The 23,034-nt window shown below is 39.5% G+C and overlaps 1 protein-coding gene across 1 annotated transcript in view; it reads left to right on the top strand.

Annotated features, from left to right (window-relative positions):
- ARHGEF26 (Rho guanine nucleotide exchange factor 26) overlaps positions 1-23,034 on the top strand; it is a 61,174-nt gene that overhangs the window by 14,403 nt on the left and 23,737 nt on the right. The window contains exons 5-9 of the mRNA XM_050902785.1: positions 874-1,034; positions 17,853-18,005; positions 18,513-18,642; positions 20,587-20,661; positions 22,845-22,934. Of these exons, the coding sequence (XP_050758742.1) occupies positions 874-1,034; positions 17,853-18,005; positions 18,513-18,642; positions 20,587-20,661; positions 22,845-22,934 (609 nt within the window). The remainder of the gene's footprint in view (positions 1-873; positions 1,035-17,852; positions 18,006-18,512; positions 18,643-20,586; positions 20,662-22,844; positions 22,935-23,034) is intronic.

The following is a 23,034-nucleotide window of genomic DNA, read 5'->3' as shown; positions in this document are numbered from 1 at the left end:
GATGAAAATTTCCAATGGAACAAGTATGTGGATTTCAAAGTCCAAGAGTCCATTAAAAGTTTGCTTTGTATGTCAGCCGGCTGGTGGCAGTTACAGTGGCTACTCTTCAAGTGGTAGGGTGATAGAACAGAGAAGTTGTTTGTGGGAGGTGAGGGAATGTACTGGAGGTCTGCCTGTCTGGTGTCTGGTCACTAATCACTAAAGGGGATAGTGGCTGCCACCCCCTCCTGTCTGCTCTGCCTCCAGGCTTCTGTCCCTGCTGCAGATAGCTCAGCTTCTCATGTGCCTGTTCCTAACTTGATGTTTTAAAAGTAACCAAGGTATCACTGCTGATGTACGGACAAAACCCGAATTTTGCAAAGGGTTTCGCTTTTCTGCAGATGCTTGGGTAAGCAGAGTTCTGTTACCCAAGAACGCTTTCAAGTAAATAACTTAGCAGCTTCTGTTTAAAAAGAGTGAAAGCAAATACTGGCTGGTCAACAGTAGTATGACTGATATGAAGCTTCCAACCAGACCACAGAAACGGACACGTTTGCGTTTTTTTAATTAAAAAAATAAACCAGACAAAATCCACCTCTCAGGAGTATGCATGGGGAGTGATCACAGTTGGTGTTATTTTGTCTTCAAACTCTCTGTTTGCAGTTGCATTGAGAAGTCTGAATATAGACTTTTTTAAAAAGTCTTTTTTCCTAGTATTAAATCACTTATTTCTAAGTAAATGATGCAAATATCATGGAAATGAATATTTATGTTATAATCTCTAGCTTACATCCAATAACTTTTCTTTGCACCCCTCCTCCACATTTTCCTTTAAAAAAAAAAAAAAAAGCCTAGTCAGTAGTAAGTCTTTTCTTTCCCTCCTCCACTTTGCAGGCGATATTTGAAGTGATATCTTCTGAGCATTCATATTTGCTGAGCTTGGAGATTCTGATCCGGATGTTTAAAAATTCCAGGGAACTGAGCCTCACAATGACCAAAACGGAGAGCCATCACCTTTTCTCCAATATCACGGATGTTTACGAAGCAAGCAAAAAGTAAGTGTAGCAGTGCATTTCTACATTTAAAAAAAAAGATACATTTTTTAAATTATAGCTTTAAAATTTAGTAATTGTAAATTTAAATTATTTACAATACATTTTTTTAAATTATGCCTGAGGGGTGATTACTGGTAGTCGAAGTATCTTTCAAGCAAGTAATGAAACGTAGTATACAAAACAGTGTCTTTAGTGTTACCACAAAATGAAGGAACAGCTGCAAGGTAGCAAATTCAGCACAGATTTAGGCCTGACAATTTAAGAATGAGAAGTCAAATGTTGCATGTGTTACTATGCAGAGTCTTAGTATTTTATAAGCTGTAAATAAATTAGAATGGAATTTGATTCTGTGTTCTTTGAGAGCACCAAAATACACGTGCTCTGCAGTGCTGAAGAATCATTTCATATCATACAAACAGCTAAGGTTTTATTTTGCTAACTGTAGATTCTTTTTTGTAATATGAGCAAGGCCCTGTTTATTTGGATTATATTTTCCTTATATACCTCACAGAAAGCTCCTTGAATAGTAGAGCTTTGGTTAGTACTGTGTATGATATATGGTAGTATTTGCAGACTCACGCTATGCCTTACCTATACTCTTGTTCTCCGAGGCATCTTGCTCTTATTTGGAAAAATCTTAGCTTTTCTTGCCAGAATACTCTCTATTTTTAAAGTTCAACAGTTGTTTACTTCTCTGACTGTACTGATTTAGTCAGGTAGGCTGAACTGGAGGTGTCCAGTTATTATTTTAATACCTGTTTGAACATAAAAGCAAGTTTCTTATTGGAATCCCAAGTAACCATTTTAGAGTGGTAACCATTTCTTCCAGAACTGTCATGCTAGTTTGAAGATGGAAGATACAAATAACAGTGGACATGCAGGTGAGTTTGACAGACTCACCTTGCCACTATGTTTGAGCTCACATTTAATGGGGTAGGCATGGTATTGGTTTCTCTGAAAATTGGTAGGGAAGGAAAGAACATAGTGTATTTTAGTAGAAAAAAGCATCCTTCAAATCTAAACAGTTCCTAAGCTAAATGTTGATACATTAAGCAGTCATACCTAGTCTTTACAGTCTATCAAATTAAGCTTAGTCTGCCCTTATTAAACTGTTAAAAGTTGAGCAAGAGTTTCATACTTGCCCTTAAGAACTGACTCTTGCCAGTGTTTTCCTTAAGCAGTTGAATCACTGTTTACTTTCTAATGAGTACTCAATGTGCAGCATACTGTGTGACTGTGGTATCTTTTATGTAAACAGCATAGGCATTTTACTGTTTATGAACAGTGCTGTGCACGCCATAGCACCTGACACCAGAGACTTGCGTCTTGTATTTCTGTTAAAAAGAAGATCTGCTGTGCTGTGCTTTTTTTTTTGGTAAGTTTCTTCAGTACAAAGTCAATAACAAGAAAAGTGGACACACTACAAATAGTGCCTAATGAAAAGGAAATGTTGGCAGATCTTACACGATACGAATGCTGAAAAGTCTGTTTTATGATTGCTGATAATTAGTGCCAGCAGTATTTAATATAGGACATGCATGTGTATGTGCACTCACAGTGTAGTTCAGGGTTATGAATACTTGAAACTCTATTTCAAAAAGTTGTTTAATGAGGCTTTGTTTTGTTATAATTTGGTCGTTATCCTAGCCTGGTTAATAGCAATATCAGCAGGGGAATTACTGGGGTCTACATAACTAAAAAATAAAACTGTCTAAGCTTCTCTTCTTATACCTTATTTCCAGTTTGAAATCAAGCACAACGGCTAAAGGATGCACATGGCCCAGTTAAGATACTGATTGATCTTACCTGTAGCACTGTACAACTTTAAATGTGTCTCTCTACCTGTGGAACAGAAAAATATTAGCCTCGTTTCAGAAATAGGGCTAATGGTTGGATAAGGAATCTGTCAGGCTAGGAATATTTCTGGAGTCAGTCCTTTCCACCTTTTCAGCTTTTTTTTTTTTTTTTGTTCCCCTTTGTCCCCTTTGTTTCCTTCTTGCAGAAATTCTTTAGCATTAAACCTGCATTTACCTGTGTGGAACTTCTCAAGTTTCATGTTCGCAGTTGTGGTAATGTCCTTTCTTGGCTTCTATTTCTCTGAAGCCCCATGAAGTCTGTGGAATTTTACATCTGTTGTACAGCAGTTTGACTTTTGTCTTCTGAATTTTATGCAGTAATAAGATTTTGTTTCATGGAGCATACATGTGAGAGAGTCTAATGTATTGTGTCAAGTGCAAACCTAGTTTAGGAGCTATATAATAGGTGTACGTTTGGACTTACTCAGTATACCTTCATTTCTGCATCCCCTTGTTCCCTTTTGTTTCTCTCTCCTTCTTATAGTTAAGGTATAGGTCTTTTGCCAGAAGTTGGGTATTGTCTGAATCCACAGCCGCCACAGGAATGAGAGTTGTACGACAGCATTGTTGGCAGGGAGTACCGGTTATCAAAGTCCTTATTTTCCAGGAATAGTACTTTTTAAAGGCTTCTCCTTACATGAAATGTGAATTGTAAAAGTAAAGTATCATGAGCCCGTTTTTTGCTAGACAAATGTTGATGTCACAGAACCATCATGTATTAAAGGGTAATTGCCATCTTTTTTAGATAGCTTAATAGAAATCAAAGGTTTAATTGGCCTCTCCTTTGGATTGTTTCTGTACGCTGGCCATACTAGTATAGCTATGTAAATAGGTGTGTGTTTGGTTTTTTCCCTGTGTTTTTCCCTGTGTTGAATAAGCCTTCCAAATCATTAAATCCACTTTCTCGCTTAAAATATTTAAAGCAGAGATGGGGGTGGGGAGAGCAATATTTTTAGGGGAATTCTTGTAACCCTTTTGATTAATGGTCTTCAAAGGAAGGGGGGGGGGGGGGGAGGGGGAGAAAGAATGGGAAAAACACCACACTAGCCTAAAATTATAATCTTATTCTTCCTTGTCTGGAAAGTATAATGGTTTAAGAACTTGTTTTTTTGTAACTTGGAGTAAAAACAGAATGCGTGACTCCTTTTTAAACTTAAATGAAAACATACTTTGTTTCCTGAGTTATGCAATACTGTTAAACTGTAACAAAACTTTGTGCTGGCTTTCTACAACCTCATTTGTATAAATAATGAAAGTGATTTTAAAACAGAAGCCTCTTCCTTGGTATCTCCAAACTACTGCTTCCCATTTTCAAGGTCTTTCAAGGTAGCAAAATCCATCTTTTTGTTATAAAATTGTAATAAAACTGAGCATCTGTCCCATTATGCTATATTTTAAGCAGCCTTTCCTTTACTAAAAAATATAAAATCTGAGTGTAGTTATCAGTGGTTTTGGTTGCTCAGACAAAAGTTTGGTGAGCTGAAGAACATGAACTGATAAAAATACTGTCTTTAGTCAAAATTGCTTACGGCTTATATCTAGGAACTTTGACTTAGAACATGTTTAATGGAAACTCTCCAGAAACACCAAGATAGGCTTCTAATGCATGACAAGGCCATTTCTGATGGAACAAAGCTGCCTTTGTTAGAAGCAGAATACAGACAGCAAAGACGGTCGCTGCTTTTGGGAGCTCATTGGAATGTCTCTGACAAAGGAGAGTTGATCTGAATAATTTGTGCAGCATACAATGTGTTTGTTTATGAAAACATCTTGTAAGGTGGCTTCAGAAAGCTGAAGTCTTTTATTGTGTATTTGCCCATATGTGTAATGTGGGAGTTCATAACTGATAGAACACAAAATCACACAAATTGCAACCCGAGTCAGTGAGAGCTGTTAACATTGAGATGTAGCTGATGGGGATGCCATAGGCCAGCTTATTCAGAAATAAAAGCTTGTGTAGTCTGAGAATACTGTGCAATCAATCTCACTAGTAAGAAGAACTCTCTGCAGTACGTGGTGCAAAAGAGGTCAGTTTCCCAAGAGCCTGTCTTGGGAAAGCGGAGTTACAGGGGAATTAGTGAAATGTCTTGAAGAACAATTGGTCTGACAGGTCAAATCACCAAATTTATAGGAGAAAGGAAAGCTTTAGCATTTTGTTTCTCTCTCTGCTATGAAGCCAGTGAAAGGCAAAAAGCTTATGGAATATTAGAAGATTAGCATTAGCAGAAAAAGACACAAACAAAAAATATTTTGACAGGTTCTGACTGTTTTTAAACTGTGTCTTGATTTTGGTAGAGAAGCCTGGGTGGGTTTGTGAGGTAGGTTAACATCTTGTCTGACTATCTTAATTTAATTTTATATGTGTGAATATATGTTAGAAACCAGGTAAGCTTTCTCATAGCACTTTTTTGTAAATTAGGTTAATGTTTCACCTTTTTCCAACATACTTTAAATGATGCAGCTTCATCTTTTTCCGTAGGAAAATACAGTCCTAGTATTCATTTAAGAAGTGTGTGTATTGAATCAATTAACTAGGCATTAAAAACATTACTTTCAGAGAACGCAGAGTTCTGTTGCTCAGTTTGTTTGGAAGATTGCAAAAAAAGCCACACAAAACCCGCATATAATAAAAAAGGTAAAAATAAAAATTTAAATACTGTGAGTAGACCCTGGGTGATTCAGGTGAACTATAATGAAAGAGAATTATTCGTAAGTTATAGATCACCGATTTCATTTCCAGGTAAGGCAGTGGTATAAGTCATTAACATCCTTTTTTCCTATTTGGTCTAGACTGATGGTCTTAGTCTGTGTTCTGTATTTTATCACACTTCTTGCCATTAGCGATTTTTGAAGAAAGCTGAGTAATGTCTTGAGGGCATCCGGCTGAATGTGATTACCCTGTCGGATAAGTAACCCTGAGGTGTGATCTGGGGGAGAATTTCTATGCTCTTTCAAAGAAAGTTGTTCATACTGGACATTTTGAAGCAGATAAGTGGCTTCCTTATCAGTGAGGCTGAGTGATTATGTTGGATATGGTGGACAGAGTGACGGGAAGAAGAGGGAGAATAATCCTCCCAAATGATCGGGAAGCAGGATGTGAGCGCCTGTGGCTCTGTGCAGAAGCTGGTGCGTTGCCCTGACCCACAGCAGGTACTGGTGAGCGCTCAGACCACACGTGGCGCTTGGGTTTTCGAGGTGTTGCAGAGCACTGCTAAATTTACCGTTTGTGGTTTTTGCGTTTCCCCCCGCCTTGCTGCATGATCTGCTTTTACTGCTGATGGGGCCTTTTTTGATTGTCAGGAGATTCCAGGGATTCTGGAGGACATATTGTAGAGCAGTGAGTCCAAAATACCATTTTTTTCTCTACTTTTTAGGTGCCCACAGAACACATTTATGGATTTGCATCATATTGATGACTTGGGACAGTGCATTTATCCTTGTGTTTACTCAGATTGCTTCCTTCATGGTTTGTTCTGACATCAGCGCTCATTGCTGAGCTCTTTGGCTTTAATATCTAGGAATTATTTGTTTAGAGGGTTCTTCTGGCAGCTGAAATAACTCCCTGGGTTGACCTGCACTGTTTCTTTGCAAATGACTAGCAGCGTTGGTAAACAGTAACTTTAAAATAATATGCAGTTGGTACTTGCATTCCTGACCCAGTGATTGTTCTTTTATGATTTAGCTTCCTTATTGGAGACAAGATTAGATATATGACTTCAATACTCGGGAACAACAAATCTGAACAGAATCATACTTCCCTCAGCTCATTTTCTTGGGTGAACGGAACTTAAGAGAAAGAATGCTTTTTTTAAAACTAGTTTAGAAATTTTTGTACATATATATATGCATTGTATAATACTTAATTTAGTAAATACCTGGCAATTACCTATACAAAAAGTGCCCTTGAAGAAAATACCTAGTTTTCCAGAAAATACAATAAGCCTTTAGCTTCAAATTATTCACTTAAACATATCGAAAAGAATACCCCAAACTCACAGATTTCCATCCATCACCTTCATGGTGTATTTTCATGCTATATAAATAGACTAAACTGTTGACAGCGGTTGCTAAGTGTAGAAGGAGGACACAGTAGGAGGATATTCGGCCAGTGGCTCTGCCATGGTGACTGGAGAATGATGACACTGTCTGCTTGACTGTGTGTGTGCCTGTTCTTCCCGCTGCTGCTGCACTGCCCTCCTTGGTAACCCAGACTTTGATCCCAGAGCTTTCCTCTCCCGTAGCTCCGACGTGTCACCCGCAGTCACAATGGTGACGAAAGCAGGGAAGCGCTTTTTGGCCAGTACCTATGGAAAAGTTTCTCATCCCAAGATATTTACTGTTGATAGTGAGCTGTGGAGGGGTTATCAATGGGGATGGGTTTAACTCTTAAAAGATTTTCTGAGAACAGTCAGTGTTTTAATATAACTTTGGTTTAGAGTAGTGAAGAGAAGCAAAGTGTTTTTTCGGTACGTTCCCTTCTGTGTTGTGTGAAGTCCTGTTCAAGCTGTCCATTGCGTTCTCCATTTCAGATGCCCCTTTGAAGGAATGCCAGCTAATTGTAAAGAAAACAATCTATTCACAGTCTGCTTGTCTCTGACTTGTGCGGTCCTCTGTGAAATTAAATATAGCTCGTGTTGGATTTCAGTCTCTGCTCAGGCGTCCTTATCTTTGCCTTCGCGCCTGCTCAGAGGTGTTGTAAAAGATCACTTTTGGAGAGGCCTTCTGAGAATCTTCAGTAACGCTGCGTATGGCACAGAAAGTGTTGGTGGAGGGCATTTGCAGTTGTGTATCTGTTACCGATGAATTTAGCCTGAGCCTGAAGTCGGTTATTAAAACCAGATGGGACTAGAAGCCGGAATAAACTTGCCTTACTTTGTCACTCTAATGGATTGTACAGTATCTTCAAGAAACAGCAACATAAAACTTAAACTGTCTTCATGGTTCTTTTTTCCAAATGCTGGATATATGAGATTTAAATATTAGTTGCATAAAACTTGTATTTCTTCAGAAAATCTTCTGCATCCCAGGGATCATTTCCAGTGTCATTTAAATGTTGACCATGTAACCATGTTTTTGTTTCTCTCTAGCATCCTGCCTCCATGGTGTTTTATCCAACAGATCTTGGAATGCTTGTCAAGCTTTGCATAGACACAGTTTAATCCTTTAAAATAGTATTAGCTGGTGCGATCTTTTAAGGAGACCTTTGGATCATGTTAATGATTGTGTTTACTTATTTTGCTAATTAAAATAGACACTATGTAGCTGGATTTTGTTTACAAAAAAAAACCCAACCCTCAGGGTAACTGATTTGTCAATGTTTTCCAGATCCCTGGAGCTGCCATCTCTTGCTTTGCTCAGAGTAGACTCTTCAGGGCATTGTTTCTGAAAGATTACATGATGAAGCAGTACATTAAGTATCTTGTTTGGGTTTTATTTGGCAGTGTAGATGTACCCTGTACCATGTAATCAAAACCTAAATGACCACCACTTGCCAAGATCAAGAGTAACAGATTAAGTTCCTCTCATTACAAACTGCAATACTGACTGAAGGGTAGAGGGAACCCATTCTTTTGATGAGTTTTACTCAAGAGTTTTCTAGAGTAAATCAGGGTGTTTTTCAACACTGCCTTTTCCACTAACTTCCCTGAAATAATATGATTGCAATATCCTCAACCATTTGCATGCCAGAAGAGGAAGGAATTGAAGAACAGTCTTGCTCAACCCTCCTCTGTGGTAGGGTTGAGTTCACCTGAAAAGACGCGGGATACAGGCTGCACCTTTAACCACTTGGCTGTTTTCTGTGTTACTCTCTGGTTTTCTCTTAAGGCCTTCAAAATCTCTCCTGTGTAATACTGTCTCTGGTTCTTCTTTTTTCTTCTCTGCAAAACATGATTCTACTTCCTTATCTCACTTGAGCTGAAGAGAAATTTGGACCGACAGCAAATGTCAGGGAATAGTGAGTGGTAACGTGTATATTTCTCAGGAGAAGGTTCAGTAAAAGAAATGGCAAAGCACCCAAGGCTGTGAGATATCAGTTACAATTGCTGTGTCATCTCAACTGCAGGATTGTAGATGTGCATTTTTATTGATTTTTAATTGTGTTTGCTGAAGCTTGACGATATTAGCAGTGTTTGTCAGATGAAAGGTAATTGAATTTCTATTTTAAATTTACAAAAATGGTATTCTTGAGTAGTGGCCATTAGAATCTTACTTTGTTTTATCTCTCTCTATAGAGAATTCTAGTAATTTTTTCTTGCCTGTCTACGCTTGTGTTCAAAACTTCATCTGCATGCTGTCCTCTCAGTATTCTGTGTGTGTTGTATTACTGCCAAAGTTATTTTGACAAATTAATTGTCTTTGTATCCCTTTCTGAAAAATTATGACTCTGAAGCTCTGTACTGTCAATTTATTTTCCTGTAGAAATGCAGCACAGATGGTATGTAGCTCAGTGTCCCAGATTCGTATGAGGAGAGACTCACTGTCAGGTCCCCTTGGAACTTTTCCTCTTGTAATTAGATTACTTTTCAAAACTCTATTGCCAGTCCTTGGTCTGGGACTTTGTGTTCAGTTTTTCCTTTACTTCTATCATTAAGTACTTTTGGAGATACTTTTTTGTTCTTTCTCTAGCTGAGGTCCTCAGCTTAAGAACTGATACTTCTCTACCTAATTGTCTTCTAATGACTGTTTTTAACGTGAACAGTATAGCTTCTTTTCTTAAAAGAAAAAAAACCCCACCACTCCAGGTCTTCCCCACCAGTGACTTAAGGTGATTTGTGTTATCCAGCAACAGATAGTTTTGGCATCAAATAAAAATAACTTATTTTGAGATGAAATACTGCTTGAAACAAGGATTGAAACCATATTCTAGATGAATGGCCTTCAAATTGAGAGTTTAACCAAAAGAGTCATAACGACCCTCTCTCTGTTGTAGAGGGCTGTTGTAGGACCAGCATAGTAGAGTTTGTTTATTTGTATCCTTAATTTTTTGCACACTCATGTAAAAGGTCCGGTTTTGGTGCTAGTGGTGCCTGGAGGTTTTCCCCCTTCCCCGTTACCTTCTCAGTTCAGCCAGCTGCCAGCTAGACGAGATGTAGCTGAAAAATAACCCACAAAACAAACCTGGTCAGAGTTTTCTGTCTCTCACCTCCCTCACATCCCTGTCAGAGCAGTTCCCAGATCTCATCAAGTGTCAGCCCACAGGTAATTGCGGTGACGTACCTGAAAGGGCATGGTAGGAAAAGGAGTGAATAAGTTGGACAAGAGCTGTGGAAGCTGGCATTGCCAGAAGTATGGCATGAAGCTACCATCTGCCATAATATTTATTTGTACTGAAACCCGTCTGTATATTATGTAAACATATTCTCTGTTTAAAACAGAAAAACAAAAAAAACCCCACAGCAGCATTCATAGCTGACTTCTTGGAGCCTCTGGCTCTTCTTCTGTGGCCTAACCTCTGCATAGAGAGTTATTTATGTGAATATTTGTGTTTAAGGACAGTAGAACAAAAGTACTTAAATTTTAAAGTCTTCCGTCGGTAACCCAAGAACTATTCATCCGGTAGGTGTTTATGCATCCTCTCCTGCAGAGCATCACTGTCACGATCATCTGAAACTTGGTGCCCGCACAGATCCTCTCAAGCGATTGTGCTTTGTTGTTGGGTCTTGCAGGGTTTGTTCTAGTAGCAGCTTACAAATCTTTCACCAATTTTCAGATTTACTGGTGCTGCAGGAAGCACAAAAGAGGAAAACGCTATTTATCTGCGTATTTCTTTGGTAGTAAAGGGGATGGATGTTCAACAGTTATTCGAACTTGCATCTCTGCTTTCCTTGTACAGAGACTGATAAGGAATGAAGAAGCAGCCTTTCTTAGTTGAGACTGAGCGATAAGTCTTCAAGAGGTCAGTCTGAGAACTGCTGTTGCCCTTCTTGCATAAAAAGAATGTGTAGCTTTGAAAAGGCACCAAGTTGTTAGTAAGTCTAGAAATATCTGTGTTTAGCAAGGCTGTCGTAGTGGGAGGATATATGTATGTTCCCTTGGCTCCTCTCATGTATCGTTGGGTCAATGTGCTTTGTTTGAATGAGGTTTTAAACCTCAAATTCATGAGATGAAAGCTTTCATTGCAGGTAGATGAGTTACATTGCATTGCTCCATGTTACTCTGGACAACAGTGAGGTTGGTCTGTGCAGTGTTTATATCTATGAAATTTTGCCTGCCCAAGTGTCGTATTTACTGTCCTACGTGTCATACCGTAACTTCTACTATGGATATGGCTGTATCAATACGAAGATCATGGATACAGACATTTATTTGTACATTTTATAGGAAAAGCAGCTTTATGTGCAGCAGTATCAAAACCTGCAACTTTCTCCCTACCTTTTAAGCATGTGTGATAGTTTGCTGCCCCGGATAACTTCTCCTACAGGTGTGTAGAAAAGAGGCTGAAGTGCCTGCAATGGCGCAGAGAACTCCAGCAGCACTTGAAGCTGTGCTGTGTCATCTCGCAGCGCTGTGTCCTGTCCCTTGGCCTTGCCGGTGACAGGCATTGCTGCTCTGCCTTCTGAAGAGCACCTGCGCAGCGCTGTAAAAGAGTGTAACGTGGTGATTAGTACTTGCACTTTGAACTTGCTTTCCTTCGGTTATGGAAGTGAGGCGGTTGCCAACTTGGCACAGGTGCCCTTGTGAGAAGGATTAACCTGGGAGTGTTTGCGGTCTCGCTCTGGCGCAGGGCTGCCGGGAGGTGTGTGGCCGCGGTGGTACCCGTGGGGCTCTGAGAGGGAGGCGGGCAGGAGCCTGATGGGGAAACTTGTCATTTGAAATGAAATGACAAATTCCAGACTTTCTCTGGAGAGTTTCCTCGGCACTCTCTAAATCACCGTCATTTCTAGACTGTGGTGGAGAGTTCCCTGGCTGATACACTTCCCTCAGGACTAAGCAATGCTTAATCTATGTTTTTGTATGGTTCATTTTTATATTAACAAGAATTTCTTCCCAAGAAGAAGATTAAGATTGATTAGTTCTCTTGCATATAGTAACAACATCAGTATTTGCTAAGACTATAACACTTGGTTATTGTGAAGCTAGGGATTGCAGGTGACAACCCAGGTTTGTAGAGAATGAGACAAGTTATGCGTCCAGTCGAGGTCTTTGCTTGCTGTTTGTTAGTTTGGCTGTTCTAGCAAGTGTGGTGCATGGGAATAGCCTCATCCTTGTTGTTAGAAAGCTTCACAAAATGATTTATAAATTCATTGTTTGTGACATGCAAGAGATCATTTTGTTCTGTGACAAATGAGTATGTAGGTAACTTTTCAGACTCGGGGAGACAGGCAGAAGCACCCTGCTTCTCAGTAGTATAAAAAGCATTACTTTGTTCAGCATGGGAAAGGTTTTTAAAATGAAGACTCCTGTTGTGATGTCTTCATAATTTATCAAAAAGATTTACATTTCTAGTGCCACAGAGTGTTCTTTGTGAGTTCATTTGTCAGTGGGTATTAATTGGTTGAACCAGGATTTGTTTTTCTGAAATGCATACCATTGAGCTAGATGCTACGAGCGCTTACCCGCTATCTCAAGAATCTGGCTGTAACAGAATGTATTGGCAGGGTTGCCATGGCCTTTTTATTGTTCTGGATTTCTGCCAGAATACTATAAATAGTTGAAAAGGGAAGTGGCTGGCCAGTAGGACAGTTACTTGTGGGTAGGCTTGCTGAAAGTTGTTCCAGGACGAACAGATAGACTGTCAGGGTCTTTTTTTTTTTTTTTTTTTTTTTTTCTCCTTCTTGTTTGGCTTTGTAGTTGCTCATTGGATATTGCCTAATAAAAGGTATTTTTATGGACTGTTAGCTTTGCAGTGTTTGGCATTATAAATGTGTGTGTGTGTGTGTTTATGTATTGTTTTCCGTTATTTAGATTGTGGTAACTCCTGGAACAAACTGATTAATTTCAAACACCTATGGATGCAGTCCCTCACTTTAATCACCCTCTTCTCAGCCATTCTTTTGCTAAAAGCTCTGATCTGATTCAGCATAAAAATTTTATGGAAATAAGGCTATAATTTTTCCCATTTTTACTACTTTAAATTTGCCTCCCCCTCGTTGGCCCCCCCCCCCCCCCCAAAATAAAAAAAATTGTGATGCAGATGTTAAGCTTCTGTTCCTGATGAGAAGAGTCAGGTTTGGCGAGGCTAATCAGAAATTTTTATTACTTTTATCTGAAGTTATCTGGAATTGGTAATTGTTTTTCCAGGTCCCTTATCTCTAAGAGGAGGAAGCTAAATTGTACTTGTTTCCACTCCAATGGCTTTTTTTCTGTTGCTGGATAGTAATGTGTCAGCAGCAACATCACTATGAAGCTAAATCTGCATTATAACCTTCTTTACACCAGACATGTAGGTCATTGTAACTTCGAAAACGTTAAGCAATAATAATAATAATGAGCTTTGAAATAAGTGATCTGCAAGCCAGACTGCAGTTCACTTCCACATACAGAATGGCTTTGATGGTGACGGACTGACATTTTCAGTGACTGTGGCCTCTGGCAGAGAGGAACAATAGCACTGTCCAGAATGGTTAGCAATGGAGAATTGCGTGAACCCGCAAGGAGATAAAAAATTAGTACCGTAAGCAGTAGGAAAAAAGTCAGATAAATGTTTGAGAACCTTGAGTCTATGACTGCTATGTAACCTGTGTACAAAACCGTAATGATACTATACCATCTGTCCCTCTTGCCAACCTAGTAATGCTGTTACGTGTGTTCTGTCATTTTGCAAACAGAATAAAATGATCTCATAGTAACTTTATCAGAATTTTTTTTTCCTCTTGGCTCCCTTGGGTGCTGATCACCTGGTTCTGGTGACTTCTGGTGTTCCACATTTACTTCAGTTTCAGACAGATCTTCCACCAAGTCTGCTCTTTCCCAGTCTCACTCACCAGCAAGGCTTTGGTATCAGTTTTCTTCTATAGTGACCCTTGATGTAAATAAACTATTTAGATTTTTTGTAGTACCTCTGACCTTTCTATATATGCCTTTTATGTGCTGTTGTTTGATTCTACATGGTTTTTGGTCCCAGATAATAACTGATTCCATAAGATAATTGTTTTTCTAACTCTAATTTGGCCTGCCTAGTTAAAATCTTTTCTCTGCCTAATTAGAATTTTTTTTTAATCCAGTCCAGTCTAATTTTGGAATATCCAGTATAGGAAGATACAGTATTCATGAGAATGTAAGTCCTGCTCAGTTAATTTCTTTATCTAGGGGTGAAGGGAGAGTAAATGTTGAGAAGAAATATGAAGCAAAATGATTCATGGCATCTGCTTAAGTAGAACTCTGTTGATGGGAGTTTTGCAATTGTAAATGAGACGTAGTTTGGGCCTTATAAAGGTGAATTGTATGAATAGCTTGTAACATTGTGTATGTAGCACTGCACGTTTGTGTTTATATAGCTGAATTAACTGGAGTTTTTGAGAAAGCTGTGGATATTGGTCATTGATTAAAGCAGTGCTAATGAGTAGGAAAAATAGCTTAAGAAAATTGCCTGAGCAAGTATTAGGACATTGTTCCTGATTGGTGATTACCAGCGTGTTAATGATCTGCCTAAAGACACGGGAAGACCCTTAACAGGAACCACCAAAACTTTAAGGAGGAAACTCTTGTCATAAAGACAGGGCATGCTCCAGTGTTGGTGAGATCTCTAGTGCTTCTGGATCTTGTGCTATAAAAAGAAACAAACAGGAAATGAATGAAACCTGCGTTTCTAAATTTGGCACGTAGCCTTTAGGGGAGGGGGAGTTTTAAAGTATTACAAGTTGGATGTTTCTTTTAAACAACGTAAGGGCAAGATGAGGGAAATCAAATGCTGTCTGATGATGCTATTTGACTTTCACTTAATTGGATCTAACTTTAACCAGAAAAGTTCTGGATTTAACAGAAACAAATGCTTTAAGTAAATCCTTCTGGTATTAAGCAAAAAATGCAGTCACACAGCGCAACTAATTCATAGTTAGTTAAATTGAATGTGATCACTCAGTACTGATCTGTATGACAGGATCTATCCTACAATTTTAAGTAAAAGGTTTTTATGATGTGTCTGGTTCACTGATTGTATATAGTAATTAGCAGATTGGAGCAAATCTGCTAGCAAAAAAAGACAACTTTTGATTCAAACTTTGATGCATGATTTCCAGAGGTAATATTTCTTACAGTACGTGTTGTGGGGGATGGGACTTGGGTATGCTGCTTCTCTCTGCCCCTCTCTTTTTTCTTTTTTTTTTTTTTTTTTTTTAAATCTTCTACTATCCAAGATTTTTACTGTTCCTAACAATGACTGTGACTAATGATGTCATTGATGAAGCACCAGATAAATTCTAAAAGTGGAAGTTCTAGCCCAGCATGGTCAAACACCTTGTCGGTGTGCCATAACATACAGCAGGAAGAAATGTAGTATTTCCTGATTTCCTGAGCAAAGTGAATTGGCAGTGCGCTGAGAAGTTCTCCCAACTATAAACACGACTGAGTAGAGTAGAAACGAATTCCAGTTGTCTGCAGTTCATGGTGGTCAGCGGCTGAAATCTGACTGTTGTGGTTCATGAGAAATTGTAGACTGTGTGACTTGGAGACTTCCCCCCCACTTTCTTCTTGGACCCCAATGAAATTTCAGGCAACTGTTAACTTTAGTATTTGTCCATGTATTGTATGAGATCTCATAGCAACTTAGTATGTTCTTGATACTAAAAAACCAAATAGGTAGCGTAACACAAGTCAGTGACAACTTGAAATACTTCGTGCTTTGAAATATGTTGTGGTTTAACCCCAGCCAGCAACTCAGCACCACGCAGCTGCTTCCAGCTCCCCCCTCCCAGTGGGGTGAGGAGGAGGAAAGGGGAAAAAAAAGTAAAACTCATGGGTGGAGATAAGAAGAGTTTAATAACTAAATTAAAATATAATACTAACAATAGTAATAATGAAATATAATAATAATAACAGTAATGAAAAGGAATATAACAAAAAAAGGCGGGGGGGGAACCCAGTGATGTACAATGCCATTGCTCGCCACCCACTGACCGATGCCCCAGCAGCGATCTGCCACTCCCGGCCAACTCCCCCCAGTTTATATACTGGGCATGACGTTCCATGGTATGGAATACCCCTTTGGCTAGTTCGGGTCAGCTCTCCCGGCCGTGCTCCCTCCCAGCTCCTTGCACACCTGCTTGCTGGCAGAGCATGGGAAACTGAAAAGTCCTTGGCTTAAGATAAGCGCTACTTAGCAACAACTAAACCATCAGCGTGTTATCAACATCATTCTCACACTAAATCCAGAACCCAGCACTGTGCCAGCTACTAAGAAGAGAGTTAACTCTGTCCCAGCTGAAACCAGGACAAATAAGATGGGTCGGGGATAGAAGGATGCTGGAGGAATGCATTCCAAAAGTGGCAAGGCTTTTAAAAAATACCGCTGCACCACTTAAAGGGGAAGAGTGAGGAGAAAACTGCGCGCTGTAGTAGACAGCTTTATATCTATTTGTAGGCAGTGTCCTGTTTCTCATTAAATGATAATACTGGTAAACATCAGTCAGTTCAATCCACTGTTAATGTGTCAGAACTTTAAAAAACAAAACCAAACAAACAAAAAAATGCAAAACCAAAACAAAAAAAACCCCTTGATTCTTCTGACTGTGTGATTGGTGAGTGGGGATCTGGCAACCACTCAATTCAGGCAGCTGCTTCTAAGCACATCTGAAGAAGTCTTAATTTTAGTTAACCCATGTTGTTAAACACTTGTATGATAAGCTGCTGTTCATCCTGTTCTCCTCTTCTTACATGCTTGAGGTTTGTTTCTAAAACAAACTATGGAGAACGTTGGTGGCACACTTAAAAAAAATGAAATGCTGCAAGGTGACAGATTTTGAAGAGCCAGTGTTAGTAATGAGAAAATGTAATAAAGGACCGAAATAAGATAAAAAATGTTTCAAAATATTGTAGCTTGATGTGAGATCATGTGTTCCAAGTATTTCCTTCATTTTTGTGTGCTATATGAGAATTTTTTTATTAGCTGGTTTACTCTAGGGAGTTCAGGATTCTTTTAGTGAATCATCTTGTATAAAGGCTGCAGGCGAGACTAGTATATGAGAGATTTTCAGCAGCTTCTAGATTTTTAAGGATTGCACTGATGTCAGAGTGTCAGTGTAGGTAATTCTAATGACCGCAGTAGCTGATCTGTGTGAGCTCTTATGCCCCAAACAGTAAGATATTTCTAATAAGCATCGCAGAAATAAAGGCTTTTGTTTTCTGGTAAAATTAGAAATGTAAAAAGGAGTGGAAAGCTTTCAGAAGCCAAAGGGACTCGCGTGTGGAACAGAGGACGAATAGGGAAGTTCTGAGAACAAGCATGTTTAGGGGAAAGAGTCAGCTCTGGATTTTGGTGTCTCTTCCGTTTTCACGGTTTCCAATCTGTGTTTGTTTTCAACGGTAGATTGAAGGGGATGGTACCTGAGCACCTTGTCCGGCTCAGCCTGCTATATATATTTTTTTGTTCTTAGTTTAGCAGTTCACACACAACTTTATTTCATTGAACATCTCTGGTATTGTATTTCCTTTTATTACAAGAGGAAATGTGTTAATGTGTGCTTGAAGTTGTTTCGTTTCTTTTTCAACCCTGTTTCTGGAAATTCTAGTCTAACCAGATCAGTAATGCTGTTTCGGTTTTGGCGGCTAGAGAATGGGAAGTAACTTTGCCAGCGTTGCTTATGCTGAGCTCTGCCAGGTGACACCGCCACCCTCTGACTTGTATGGTGTAAAGATTTCCCTTACTGTGCTGCCAAAGCAGAGATGATCTCACCCTTTCACAAACCATTCAAGTTGTCATTAGTTTATAAAAGTCATGGGTTGTGTCAGGTGAAGTGTAAAATGTTGCGAGAGAAAGTCTGCTATTTTTTTGTAAAAATGAGCAATCTATTTTCTTTTTTCACAGGTTCTTTAAAGAACTTGAAGCAAGACATCAGAACAACATCTTTATTGATGATATTAGTGATATAGTTGAAAAGCACACTTCTTCAACATTTGATCCGTATGTAAAATACTGCACCAATGAAGTCTATCAGCAGCGAACACTGCAGAAATTACTGTAAGAACTGGTTTTAAAATATGATTGCAAAATCACCCCCTTTTGAGCGGGTAGGAGTGAGTAGTAGGCTGTGGTATTTGGTGCAAAACCGATGGCTTCCAACTAAGCATGTACTTACATGCTTAGCTTTCCTTAATGTACAAGTTCCTTTGAAGTAATTGAGAGTGCAGATATGCCTGGCTTGCATAGTTCAATCCTGTTTGTGGTCATGTGTTACATTCCCTTTCCACTGATAAGTACAGTTTAATCAATGTCAAAGCCATACTTTCCTTCTACGTTACGTATGAGTCTGTTTCCCATACATGAAAGTGAGTGCAGAACTTGAGGTTTCTAAATGTCCGTACTGGTCTTGCATATCTAAGTAAATAAAGCTGAAGACTTAGTTGATATGACTCCTTCAAATCACACTTTTCTATAAATAAAATCATGATTCATTTAAAATCTAGCAACTTTCACAATTCTTTGGTAAAACATACCGTTTAATTCTCTCCCCCATTTTCCCACCAGAGCCACAAATCCAGCATTTAAAGAGGTGTTGTCACGGATCGAGTCCCATGAAGATTGCCGGAATTTACCAATGATCTCTTTCCTCATTCTTCCCATGCAGAGAGTTACTCGTCTTCCCTTACTGATGGATGTGAGAACAGAGTTATTTTCCTATTTTTTCCTTGATGCATGTTCTTTTAATGTTAGCATTGTTTCATATTCAGTTCCTAGTTCATTCCAGCCTCTTCATATCTTCTTACTTATACAGGGCTGTAGATCCTGGTCTGTTGATTATGAAGTACTGTAGCATTTGTTTGCTTACTGTGACTGGTACCTCCTGCTCCTGATCCCCCATTCAAAAGTTAAATGTTTAGACATTCTAATAGAAAAATTGTACAGTAAAGGGTCAAAATGATTCTGAAACAAAGGAGGAACCTAGCACAGAAATTGTATATAGTGTTAGGATTAAAATTAAACCCTACGGCTTAAAAAACAAGACTTCCTATCATGCAGATTAGGTAAGGGTCCCTTTGCAGTAAATACTTTCAGGAACAGGGTCATTAAGACCCTCAGTTAGGAGGGTCACGGTGTAGCCCTGAGGAATGAACTGCGTTCTCAGGGGCACGGGAGCTATTTGTGGGTGGAGCAGTATTGATACGGTCGCTTTCCCACCAGCGTGTTACGCTGTGAGATGTTCCCTTCCTGTGCAGGTTACTGGGTGACTTAGGAAGTGCGATGAAGTGCAAATGAATATTTGTGAAGCAAAGTTCACACCAAGATTCATGGTATTTCAGTTAAGATGCCAGAACTAAATTTATGAGCTGGACCACCAGCAACGGTGCAGATTAAAATCCAGGCTCAGATTCTAGCATTGGTAGGATCCAGAAACAGGACTAATAATTTTGTTCTCCTGTATATTTGCAAATTGTGCACTGATTAATTTGGTCATGTGGATAGTTAGTTAGTTCATTCATGAACATCGAATACTCTCTTCTCTGCAGTACATTTCTAGGTAAAAAATGGAATAATAATCTTTGCGTGTGTCACTAGGTGTGCCTTCCCCTTGTTTTTTTCTTTTCTTCACCTCCTTCCCCTCTTCAGCAAAAAGAATCTAAACAAGCAAACCAAGCCTTTTATTTTCCACTGTTTGGTTTGTTTGTTTGTTTTTCTTGGAGATGGTTGTGTAAACCTTACATTCAGACTTCAAAGTGGATTTGACTTTTAAGGTTTAGTACCAGAAATATGGCTCCAGCTACATTCAGAGAGGAGGGAACATAATTAAACCAAAGACTAATTTAGTGTAAAATATCTTGTGATGTTTTTGTTTCTCAATCAAAAAAGTGATTTAACTGGTCTGTCATTGATTCAAAATGCCTGTTTCTGATAGGACTTCATCTACACCTCTAATTCATAAGAATAAACTCTGTCAATAGATAAAACTGTCATGTGTAAGTCATAGATTGGATTTACTTTTCATTACTTTCCAGTGCTTCCTCTGTTTGGATGCTGCAGCTGTCTTCCCTTCCATGTGCTTTTTTTGTTTTAATGAAATAATACTGTTGTGTATATTCTTCCATGGTACAGTGTAGCCTTAAGAGCCTTTTCTGATAATCCTTTGGAAATACTTGCCTTCCACAAAGAGGTCAGACCAGAGTAATCTGGGACAGTTTTCTTACTGCAAGTACGGTTGTACATAAATGGGTATTTCAACTTCCAGAAAAGCTTAACGTTGGAACAGGAAGAACCTGGTTCTGTACGGCTGCAGTGGGATTTCGTTGTGGTTTGCAAAAAGTTAGAGACAAGATGGCAGAAACTTGCCTTTCCTGGAAGGAGATGGCCTGCCTCTTCCACCGTGTTGCCATGGATGGAGGTTGGCCAAGAGGTGCAAAGCATCACTTTGCTCCAAAAAGCTTTCAAGGGAGGCGTTCCTTAGGGTGACGAAGCACTCTGAAGAAGCGATCTAGTGTTCCCTCACTTATCCCGGTCCACAGCTGTGACTTCACCTCTTTGATTTCAATTAATATGTATGTAAAATTCTGTATTTGTTGCAATCTGTGCTTCTTAGTCCTCTGAAGTAACTGACATTTTATTTCAGACTATTTGTCAGAAAACTCCTAAGGATTCAGCAAAATACGAGAACTGCAAGCAAGCTCTGAAAGAAGTGAGCAAGGTACGTTCTGAACAGTTTAATCTGGATGCAGAATTTTTTCTGCTTTGACTGTTTTCCTTCCTAAATTGCACTTCATGCTTTTGTCATTTCGAAAATCCACCGTGAGAAGTGGCTGCTTTTGGTTTTTCTTAGTCACTTGATGTCGTGGTTTAAGCCCAGCCGGCAACAGAGCACCACGCGGCCGCTCGCTCACTCACTCCTTGCCCCCCCGGTGGGATGGGGAGGAGAAGCGGAAGAAAAAGGTAGAACCTTGTGGGTAGAGATAAGGACAGTTAATAGGACAACACAAGGAGAGAAGAAGTAATAATAACAGTCATACTACTAAAAGAGTGTATAAAGCGAGTGATGCACAATGCAGTTGCTCACCACCTGGAACCTGATGCTCAGCCCGTTCCCGAGCTGCAATTCCTCCTCCCCCTGGCCAGCTCCCCCAGTTTATATACTGGGCATGACGTCATATGGTGTGGAATACCCCCTTGGCCAGTTTAGGTCAGCTGTCCTGGCTCTGTCCCCTCCCAGCTTCTTGTGAAAGTGAACTCTATCCCAGCCGAACCCAGGACACTTGAGAATCAATTTTCATGTTTATTACTCATTTTGTTCACCTGTTTCATTGTGTAGTTGGACAAATTTATTCTGTTTGCTGCCAGACATTGCAACAGAAAGCCATATGGTGGACCAGACATATAAAAAAAGCCAAACCACTGTCCTGACAGTAGAGAAAAGAAAGGCTGAATTTTTTAAGCAAACTTAAGCATTCTTTCTGCTTTTATTGTAAATTAACCAGATCACCTACTGTCAGTTGTTCAAAGCTGTTCTCCTGTAGTCAGGCTTTTTTGCCAAGAATCAATGGTGGAAGAAGAGCACAAGTCCATTTTCCACGCATAGATTGTCGATTTCAACAGCACTTACTTGTATAATAAATTCCAGTACCTTCCATTTGAACCTGAGCAATCAGATTACAATTTTTTAAAAATTGGTGGGAAATTCCAATCCATCTGTTTAATATATTTATGTTCTGGAAATAGACAACTCTTTAAAACAGAACCTGCTGGTATGAAAAGAAAACCTAAGGATCTAAGGACTGGCTATTTTTTGCCTCCAAGCTCTCAGAATTTCAGAAACTACAGTGCATCACAGACGTTGTGAAATGTGAAGTACTGGGCATTCTTTATTTGAACAAAAAAAATCTTTCTCTGCATGTTGGGGCAAGACATTACCTTGGGCCTTGAACATTCTTGTCTATTTTAAGGGAAAAATTAATGTTTTCCATGCATAAATAATGCAAACGGGAAGAGCACTGAAGCATAAAAACTCTAAATTGTTTTATTTAAGAAAGGCCACTAGGGATTGTTTTTTATGCCTAAATTACTGTTTATTACTTAAGAAAATACCCTAAACTCGGCAGCACTGTGCTGCTGCCAGCACAATTGGGTTTTTCTGTAGGAACGGCGTGTGGTGTGTAAAGCGTTCGATTATAAAAGGCGAGAAGGCCCGTTGGTGGTTGGGAAGTCCATGCATGATGTTGCGGGGTTAAGGGGAATGCATTTTCATGCCTTTCTCTCTTTGCCTCCCTGTTTTTATGTGCTCCCCGCCCCCATGTGCAGGCTTCAATAAAACTGTAGCACGCTTTAAAATTGCATTCTTAGGGTCAGCTGCAATGAAACTTTTTCTGGGATACTGTTTGCCTTGGTTTAACACGATGGTACTGTAACGTTTGCGCTGGGACTTCCTTCTGTGGGTGAGCTGGGTGTGCGCGGTAGGCATGGCAGCATGTCGCGCTGATGTGTCACTCTGGAAGGTTGTTTATTTTGGAGCTGATCATTAACTTGGATCAGGGAGCTATAACCCTGCTCAGTCAGAACTTTGGGCTGAACCTTTGTACCGTCTGGACTCCCCTGAAGCATAAATAATTACCATAGTGTCGTAGGATAATTCAGGTTGAGGGGGATCTCAGGAGGTCATCCAGTCCAGCCTCAAGGCAGAATCGGCTATCGAGTCTGACCTGGTCGCTCAGGGCCGCATTCAGCCTGGTCTTGAAAACATTGTGTCTGCGACCCAGCGTGAAAATGTCAGGTCCTGTGTAAGTCTTATGCTTCCGCAGAAGTGCATTTTATAAAGGAACAAAAGTTTGTATTGCAAGTCTTGAGTACATTAAACCTGTTAAATAAATGTGTCGTTTCTAGCTGGTGCGTTTATGCAACGAAGGTGCTCGGAAAATGGAACGGACAGAAATGATGTACACAATTAACTCCCAACTGGAATTTAAAATCAAGGTACGATGATGATATTTCTGACCATAAATCATGTAGCATATGAACAGCTTTGACTACGTGTTGTTTTGATAGGTTCCTTGCCAGCATAAACGAAGTAAAG

The sequence above is a fragment of the Gymnogyps californianus genome, chromosome 10 (assembly GCF_018139145.2).
Source record: "Gymnogyps californianus isolate 813 chromosome 10, ASM1813914v2, whole genome shotgun sequence".
Classification (NCBI taxonomy): domain Eukaryota; kingdom Metazoa; phylum Chordata; class Aves; order Accipitriformes; family Cathartidae; genus Gymnogyps; species Gymnogyps californianus.
Note: the sequence above shows the minus strand (reverse complement) of the source record. Positions and strands in the feature narration are given on the sequence as shown.